The sequence below is a fragment of the Monodelphis domestica genome, chromosome 2 (genome assembly GCF_027887165.1).
Source record: "Monodelphis domestica isolate mMonDom1 chromosome 2, mMonDom1.pri, whole genome shotgun sequence".
Taxonomy (NCBI): Eukaryota; Metazoa; Chordata; class Mammalia; order Didelphimorphia; family Didelphidae; genus Monodelphis; species Monodelphis domestica.
This window is the reverse complement of record NC_077228.1, coordinates 499,895,658-499,905,184: the sequence shown is the minus strand read 5'-3', so window position 1 is coordinate 499,905,184 and position 9,527 is coordinate 499,895,658. Positions and strand designations below refer to the sequence as shown.

General features: G+C 39.5%; 1 protein-coding gene across 1 annotated transcript; it reads left to right on the top strand.

The window, feature by feature from the left end:
* The first annotated feature begins 560 nt into the window (after nucleotides 1-560).
* LOC100021476 (schlafen family member 11-like) lies at nucleotides 561-9,191 on the top strand. The gene is made up of 4 exons (XM_056819444.1): nucleotides 561-1,880; nucleotides 2,716-2,844; nucleotides 5,555-6,296; nucleotides 7,148-9,191. The coding sequence occupies exons 1-4, from the start codon at nucleotides 809-811 to the stop codon at nucleotides 7,926-7,928; spliced, it is 2,724 nt and encodes a 907-aa protein (XP_056675422.1). The 5' UTR covers nucleotides 561-808; the 3' UTR covers nucleotides 7,929-9,191.
* Nucleotides 9,192-9,527: the final 336 nt, after the last annotated feature.

Genomic DNA, 9,527 nt, shown 5'->3' with positions numbered 1-9,527 from the left:
TACACAGTATTGATTCCAAGATGGAAGGTAAGCGTTTAAAAAAATAGTGAAACTCTTGACCCTACTCTCCTCCCTCATTCAATAATTTCCTTTGGCTCCCAATCCCCCCCACCCCCATTCAATCTAAAGTCTTCAGTTTGATGTTTAAAGCTGTTCACAACCTATCCCCACTCCTACCTTTCCAGTCTTCTTACACCTTACTCCATGCCCCAAACTCTGCAATCCAGAGACATTGACCTTGATGTTCCCCAAATAAGACATTCCCTCTCCTAACTTCAGAAGTCTTCATTGAAGGGCCCCCCTTCCTGGAATGTCTTGTTTCCCTGGCTTCCTTCAACTCTCAGCTAAAGTTCTACCTTTTCAAGAAATCTTTCCCAGCCCTCCTTCCCAGAGTGACTTCACTTTGAAATGATCTCCAATTTACCCTGTATACATCCTTGAATATGGCTGTGTTCATGTTGTCTCCCCCATCAGACCGTAAGCTCCCTGAGGATAGGCACTGACTGTTCATTCTTAGTTTTCTATGTATCCTCATTGTTAAGCGCAGTGCCTGGCACACTGTGGGCCCTTAATAAATGCTTACGGATTGACTGACTCCTTGTGGTCTGGAAAGGAGGAAAGCTAGAGGGATGGAGAGAATAGGGCTCTTTGATCAGACATTCGCATGTTAAGAAGCTGCAGAGATCAGAAAAATACCCTATCTCCTCAGGGAAAGAGACTAGTACAGATAATCACCGTATTCACTATGTACTCAATGTGCTTGCTATTCAACAGGTCAAAACAGTTTAATTACTTCTAAGGGAAGACCATGGAGTTACTTGCTCGTTCTCTGCATGTAGAGCTGCCATATCCTGACGTGGTTATCAATGTAGGAAAAATCACCCTTGGTGAAAAAAACAGGAATAAGTTGACAAAAGTGAAGAAGGATGAAGAAAGAGAGAAAATCATCATAGCTGCCTGTTCTTTGCTAAATTCTGGAGGAGGAGTGATCATCATGGAAATGGCAAACGACTGTACAGAGAAAATGGACATAGAGATGGGACTGGATTTAGAAAATTCTTTAAGTGATCTTATTGAACCTTCTCCATTTCACACCTATTTTGAAACCTCACTGAAAGAAAAATTTTATTACATTTTTGTTAGATCTTGGAGTAGTGGAATTTCCCCTGAGAATAACTCAGTCAAACCTCGAATTTGTAGCCAGAGTATGAATCTATATTATAGGAGTGCCACTAGAACTTTGAAGATGAGCCCAAGCCTGGTCATCAACTTTCTGAAGGAGAGAAAAAAAAGGAGTTGCAGTAGTGTGGAAAGTGCGCCCCCACAAAAAGTGCTTAAGTTTATTGATCCCAACATTGAGGATAGGGACCCTGTTTCTCTAGTATTCCAAAGGGATCGCCTTGAAAAAGGAGAAGTGTTACCATTTTCCGAATCCATGACAGTAGAGTTTAAACAGTTTGCAACCAAAAAAATAGTCACCTATATAAAAGACATAATACCAAAGTACATTTCAGCATTTGCCAACACGGAAGGAGGATACCTCTTTATTGGTGTGGAGGACAGTAGTCGGAAAGTTGAGGGAGCCTTGAAGGAAAATATGAGCCTTGATTCCTTGGAAGATGTAATAAAACAAAAGATAGATAGGTTGCCTTTTGTCCACCTTTCTCCCACTTGCCCTGCGCTTTCAGTAAAGTATACCATAAAATTTCTGGAAGTCTATGACAAGGAAGAGCTCTACAGTTATGTTTGCGCAATCAAAGTAGAACCATTTTGTTGTGTGGTGTTCTCAGAAAAACCTGTTTCATGGATTGTGGAGGATGGGTGTATTAAAAGTTTGTCAATTGAGGATTACACTGACAAGATATTGGATGCTGACCCAGGTAAGAAAAAAAAAAGATTCCTTCCTCTTTTTCTTCTGCCTTGGAATTGATACTTAGTATTGATTCTAAGATAGAATATAAAGGTTTAAAAAGATAGTCTAGATTTGAGGTGATAATGATCTGCACCGTGATAGAGGTAGTGTCAGAGGACAGAAGAGGGCATATAAGAGGGATATTACAAAGGTAGAATTGACAAGTATTGGCAATAGACTGAAAATAGGAGTGAGAGATCAGAAAGAGTCATGGATGACATCATGACATCTGGGGTGTGAGTCTGCATAACCAGGAGGATGATGATACCAATCCTCAAAAGTAGTAAGGAAGTTAGGAAGAAGAGACAGTGTGGAGGGAAAAATATTGAGTTTATTTTGGATATGTCGAGTTTAAAATGTCTTCAAGATATGTCTACTTTGAGATATCTAATGGGGGTTAGAGATGTGAAACTGGATGTCAGCAGAGAGGTGAGGGCTAGATAAGTAGATTTGAGAATCATCAGTATTGAATTCAATCCGTGGGAGTTGATGAGAGAACTAGATTGTTGCTGCTTAGCTCAAGGGGCCAGGACCAGAATAAATAGGTGGAAGTTACAGAGTTGATTTCTGTTTGATGTGAGGAAATACCTCAGAATTAGAGGTATCCTGAAGTTGAATGGAATGTCCCAGTGGTAGATTCTTGGTCCTTTGGGATCTTCCAGCAAAAACAGACTGCATCCATTGAAGATATGTTGTGGAGTGAATGCTTGTTGCAGATTAGGATAGATCTAAAGTGTCTTCCAACCCTGACATTCAGTTATTCTTCGACAAAGAGGCTAATGATTTTTTTTCTCTTTGTTAAGATCTTTCATTCCTGGCTAAACAGTTTGACTCTCAGTTGAGCCTGGACAATTGCCCTCCCCACAGCAGACCAGTATATTGCAAGAAGACCCTGGACCATAAGGAAGAGCTTCAAAAATGTTTGTTCCCAGGTAACTTGACCAAGGCCTGATTCATCAATTTGGTTGCTATTCTCCCCTTTTTATGTAAGTGGACCTGTTTTATAAATCAACAACACATGTTACATATGGCTAGAGTCAATGGGGTCAAGAAAGATCCATTTCAGGACCATTCATCATCTCCAAATGCATTGAATAACTTGATCCCTTCCAGAGAAGGAACTTGAGATGAATCAGGGTTCTCTCAACACTGCTCTTGTGAGATATAATTATTTAAGTGAAATTTACTATCTTGAGTGTTGCTATCATTGCTCGATTGCAAGATGTACACCATAAGTTGTAAAATTCATTTGTGGAAGCATCTTCATTTCTTTCTTCCTTCCTTCCTTTCTTTTTCTTTATCTTTCTTTCTTTTTCTTTATCTTTCTTTCTTTCTTTCTTTCTTTCTTTCTTTCTTTCTTTCTTTCTTTCTTTCTTTCTTTCTTTCTTTCTTTCTTTCTTTCTTTCTTTCTTTCTTTCTTTCTTCCCATCTATCTTTCTTTCTTTCTTCCCATCTATCTTTCTTTCTTTCTTCCCATCTATCTTTCTTTCTTTCTTCTCATCTATCTTTCTTTCTTTCTTCCCATCTATCTTTCTTCCCATCTATCTTTCTTTCTTTCTTTCTTTCTTTCTTTCTTTCTTTCTTTCTTTCTTTCTTTCTTTCTTTCTTTCTTTCTTTCTTTCTTTCTTTCTTTCTTTCTTTCTTTCTTTCTTTCTTTCTTTCTTTCTTTCTTTCTTTCTTTCTTTCTTTCTTTCTTTCTATCAATATTATATATAAATTCCAAGGCAGAAAGCAGTAAGAGTTAAGAAACGGAGTCAGATTTGAACCTAGGTTCTCTGGATTCCAGTCTGGCTCCCTATCCCTTATCTTCTGTCTTAGAATCAATATTGTGTATGGGTTCCAAGCCAAAAGAGTGGTAAGGGCTTAGCAATGGGGGTTAAATGACTTGCCCAGGATCATACAGCTAGGAAGTATCTGAGGACAGATTTGAACCCAGGACTTCATGTCTCTAGGCCTACCTCTCAGCTACTAAGCCATCTAACTGCCCCTAAAATTCAAATATATTTTTGTTTACTAGTGGGCACCTTTTTTTTTTTCTAGGCCAGTGATTCTTACTTTGGATCCCAGAGACTCCTAAGGGGTCAGTGGATAGATTTCAAGGATTCTATCAATTTGAACAGAAAAAGATTATATCTTTATTCCAATATAATATAAATAATTTCCTTTGTAATTCTATGTGCCTTATTTTATGCATTTAATAGTAACAATTAATATTTATATAGTGCTTACTATAGGATTCCAGGTATATACATATGGAAGATGTGGTCCATGTATTGATATTATATTATACTTGGGCAGAGCAATTAATAAGATAGCTCAGGGCCAGAGGTATCTCTGGGCCTGAGCCTCACAAGGCTTAGCTAGGGACTGGTCAGACAGCATTCCAATGCATGATTTATGAGCAGGCCATGCAGTCTTTGTTCTGGGAGTTTGAAAAGAGAGGGCTGAACTTTGCCACACCTCTAGCTTGTCATTAATTTGTCAAGTCAATGTAAATCCACTATATGCATTATCTACCTCTGACATCATTATCTCAATAAATACGGAGGAAGGACGCCACTCTCTCTCTCTTCCTCCTCTCTTCCTCTTTCTCTCTCTCTCTCTCTCTCACCTGCCTGCTGGCCACATGGATCACTCCTGTGATGGAGATTCAGTGTGCCTCTAAAGATCTTCTTTCTTTATTCTCTTGCTTCCTTCTCACCTCACTCCTGGTTCCTATCTTCCTTCATTGTGTGCCCTACAAAGGAAGTTAAATGGAAGATGCTTCCTTCCTGTACAGTATCTGATCTGTGTGTGTGTCTGACTCAGTTTCTCTAAACTCCCTCTCTCCGGCTTTCGTTCTCCTCCTCAAAGATCATAATCCGTCTAGTCGTTCTTTTCATGCAGCAGTTGCAGGTAAATTGCTGTAGTTCAGATTTGATCTCAGACACTTCCTATCTGTGTGACCTTGGGGAAGTTACCTAACCCTGATTGCTTAGCTCTCACTGCTCTTCTGTCTTAGAATTAATACTAAGGGGGCAGCTAGGTGGCCAAGGGGATTGAGCACCAGGCTTCTTATCTTCAGGATTAAATAGAATGCCTGTTTAATATTCAAAGCCCTTCACAACCTGGCCCCCTTCTACCTTTCTAGTCTCTTCTACTTAATGCTTGGGTGATCTTGTTTCTTGTCTATAAAATGAGGGGTTGGAATAAGAAAATGAGGACCACTGGTCCTCAGTGGTCCCTTCCAGCTCTTTTGTATTAGAATTGATACTAAGTATAGGTTCCAAGGCAGAAGAGCAGTAACTGGAGTTAAATGACTTGCCCAGGGTCACATAGCCATAAAGTATCCAAGGCCGGATTTGAACCCAAGACCTACCATCTGTCAGCCTGGCTCTCTATCCACTGAGGCAACTAACTGCCTTTTTTCCCAGTCTTTTTACACCTTATACTCCTCCATATATTTTGTGATCCAGTGGCTTCCTTGGTTAATATATCCTTAGCTAAAGGACAGTGGGAAGAGAAGAAGGGCAATACTACTCATATATTCCTGATACTGTACACATTGGGGAAAAGTGTTACCAAAGAAAAAGATTGAAATAAATATTTCTGTTGAAACACTTGAATGATTCTCCAACTTATTCTCATTGTTTCCATGTCTAGTGTCATCAGAAGAGATAAAATACAAGCCAGATTCCCTCTGCCAGGAGCTGTTTTCAGAACATGAAGGACTAGAAGAGCTAATTAATAAAGAAATATGCAAGGAAAAATGCTCCCAAGGAATATTGATATTTTCTAGAAGCTGGGCAGTTGATATTGGCCTACAGGAGAATCCGAGAGTACTTTGTGATGCTCTTCTGATAGCTTCTGACAGCTTTCCAATTCTGTATACAATACTCAGGGAGCCACCTCTTTATGGCGAGGGCTATTCCATCTGGGAGAACTATTGCGTCTATACTGCCCGCATGTTAAAGCAAAAATTGGTGAACACTGGCGGTTACACTGAAAAAGTGTGCATTATTCCCAAGATTCTGATTCTGAATTCTGGAAATGAAGCAGTGGACCTTAGGAGCTCAGACCAGCTCATTTACCCTAAATCTTACAGAGTGAAATTTGAGGAAATGACAAAGCTACTTCAGTCCCTGGTGATAGCCTTGCTCAGCTTCCAATCCTTTTTAAGTGACCAGATTGGCTATGAGATTCTAAACCTACTCACAATTGAACAGTATAAAGTGATTTCAAAAAATCTTCACAAGACTCCAGAATTGTTTATCCATGGCTTCCCTGGAACAGGGAAGACAATTATAGCCATGAAGATCATAGAGAAAATCAAGAACGTGTTCAACTGTGAGAAAAAAGAGATCCTCTTTATCTGCGAAAATCAGCCCTTAAAGGATTTCATGAGGTGAGTACGGAACTCCTGTTTTATGATTTAAGGGGGGAAAAATCTATTGCAGTCAGTGAATGTGGTAATTCAGAACCTGATTTTCTGGTTTTAAATTGCCTGCTCTTCCTTTTGCTCTTCCTTTACCCTTCTTGCTTTCTGTTTTCTGGGTATGTTGCTCCTCCCTCATGAGGAAATACAAGAAAGAGAAAGGATCTTCAATTAAATTAATCAGTGTTAGAGTTAGGAAATTCAGAGTATTGGGAGTCCACTTGTACATTTATTTTTTTTAAACCCTTGCCTTTCATCTTATAATCAATGTTACATATTAATTCTAAGGCAGAAGGGTGGTAAGGGTTTGGCAATGGGGGTCAAGTGACTTGCCCAGGGTCACACAGCTGGGGTCAGATTTGAACCTAGGACCTCCCATCTTTAAGCCTGGCTCTCAATCCACTGAGCTACCCAGCTGCTTTCCCACTTGTATGTTTCTGATATCCACATCAGTTTTCTTCCTTCACTGAACCAGATAATGGAGAGTTATTGGAAGAGCCCTGACCAGAGTGGAAAGTGTATGGTCTTCTAAAAACATTATGACCACAGATGCTCAATGGCTCTGTAGTCACAGAGGGGTTGGTAAAACTTGAGTGTGGAGGAGGGGGATGGGAAACACTTAAGGTGGGATTAGAGAAAGAAGATAGCAACTGAATTCATCTTAAAAGAAGGGTTCAATAATTAGACATCATAGAATTTATGACAGGTGTGTGTGGAGAAATCAAGCAAAGGGTGAAAGGGAAGGTAAAGAAAGATGGTTTCTGGGTGACAGTTAATCTTGCTCTCTACCCACCTTTCTTCTGACTTTTTATTTTCTGCAGGAAAAAAGATATCTGTGAAGCTGTGACTCGAAAACATTTCCAGACATACATATTTAATGAAGTTAAACACATCATCATTGATGAAGCTCAGAATTTCCGCCAAGAAGATGGTCCCTGGTATAAAAAGGCCAAGGCAATCACTCAGAAACCTGGGCAAAGCCCAGGGACACTCTGGATCTTCTTAGATTATTTCCAGACCAGCCATATAGAAGATAATGGCCTTCCCGATTTCAATAGTCAATACCCTAAAGAAATGCTCACCAAAATAGTCCGTAATGCAGATCCTATCGCCAGGTATATTAAAGAAAATATAGAAATGATCAAAAGCAATCCTCCATTTTATATTGCTCCAACATCTTTAAAGATGCTAGGTGAAGCTCACTGGAGTTCGGGGGTTCAAGGTTTCTTTGAGCTTAAGAAAAATTTGACAAGGGATCAGATTGTGACCTATGTGGCCGAAAACTGCAAAAAACTGTTCCAAAAGGGCTTCTCTTCCAAAAACATTGCTATTCTAGTCAGCACACTCAAGGACATAGATTATTATGAAGAATCATTAAAACAAGCAACTAAGAAAATCAGGGGGCTGAGAATCTGTTCTGCTCCTACTGCTATGGAAGGCGATTATATTGTTCTTGACAGCATTAGGCGCTTCTCAGGCCTCCAAAGGACCATTGTGTTTGGGCTTAATCCTGTCTCAGTCTTTCCACATCTTTCACTCAGCCTTTTGGTCTGCCTGGCATCAAGAGCATTAACCCACCTCTATATCCTATATGAGAATTAGATGCAGGGACTGAGCAGGGAGTCCAAATAGAGCTGACCTCCCTAGCATCCCATCATAAATAGCAACACACAAATAGTAACCAGGAGTGAAAGAATAGGAAAGAGAAGAAAATTGAATGCTCCAAAGAAAATCATCTCTCAGCTGGGATGGGAGGTTGGTTAACTAACAAACATCTATGAATTAATATTTATTAAATAATAAATATATATATATTAAATATAAATAAACAAATAATTAATTAATTGCATGCCTACTATGTGCTAGGGAGAGAAGGTGGCCTTTTGCTAATTGAAAAATATGGTATAATTTTGAAAAAAGAAAAAAAAGATAAATCAAGGCAATTGATGGCTTAAACAGAATGCCAAGATGCAATAATGAAGATCATCAGAATTTACCACCCACCTTAATATAGGATTAATAAAAACTAGAAGTTGCCAGGAGGGAGCCATCAAATCCACACTGTCTGACATGGTCACAGGTGGAATCCGGGGACTGCACGGTGGCCCCCAGGAAGGACGGAAATACCCACTTAGACTCCCCTGTGTGATGCCTCTCTTGCTAACACTATTATTGGAATTGTTTCAATTACTATTTTACTCAGCCCCAGGAAAATTCCACCCTTATATGTAATGACACAGAAATCCCCCCTAGAATATTACCAAGAGATTCTACTTATAAAATCAGATCTAAGGACTCCTATGTACCTATTTGGATAAGGGATCATAGATGGGACCCCTTTAGGTATAAACCCCCAACAAAACTATACTGTATATTAATTGCCTTTCATGAAAAGGCTGGTACATTCCCCTCCACTGGATTATTTTGTTAACTGAAGGCTAGGCAACATGTCTTGGATACCTTAGTAAAACATTGGAGAATGAAAAGATTGTTATTGGTATGATACTTAAACCGGGTTATGCTGATTGTATCCTTAGAATTCTGATTGATTGTATCATTGGTTAGTGTAATGAATAATTATTCTTAGCTTAACTGCATATCTAGGTACCTCATGGGTCAATGAGGGAGTGACCTCTAGCTGAGCAACCCTGTGATGAAAACACAAACATTTTCTGCAAAGCTGTGCATTTGTTGTTAGAATCTATGGAATCAAAGAATATAGAATGATTATAGAATGTCAATCAAATGATTTAGTAAAAGTTAATGTATGACCTATTCCATTATCTGTAAAGAAAGATGCATGTTAAAAATGAAACTGTATGTGTAACCACTAAGTGTTTAAAAATAAAATCAGTCTGAGCCTGAGCGGAGCAGTTTTGCCATGCTTGGATTCAGGTGAAGCTTTAACTGTCTCTCATCTCTTCACATCACCAATGCCATCCTCCTGCAAGGGACCCCTGAACCCTGTGAGGGCTGGACTCCCACATCTATATCACCACAACAAGAAGGAAATAATGGAAGAAGGTATTCCATTCAGAATAGCTAGAAAAGGGGGACAGGCAGGTGGACAGAGAGCCAGACCTGGAGATGAGAGGTCTTGAGTTGAAATTTGGCCGCAGATACATCCTAGCTATGTGACCCTGGGCAAGTCACTTAACCCCAATTGCCCAGCCGTTACTGCTCTTCTACCTTAGAACCAGT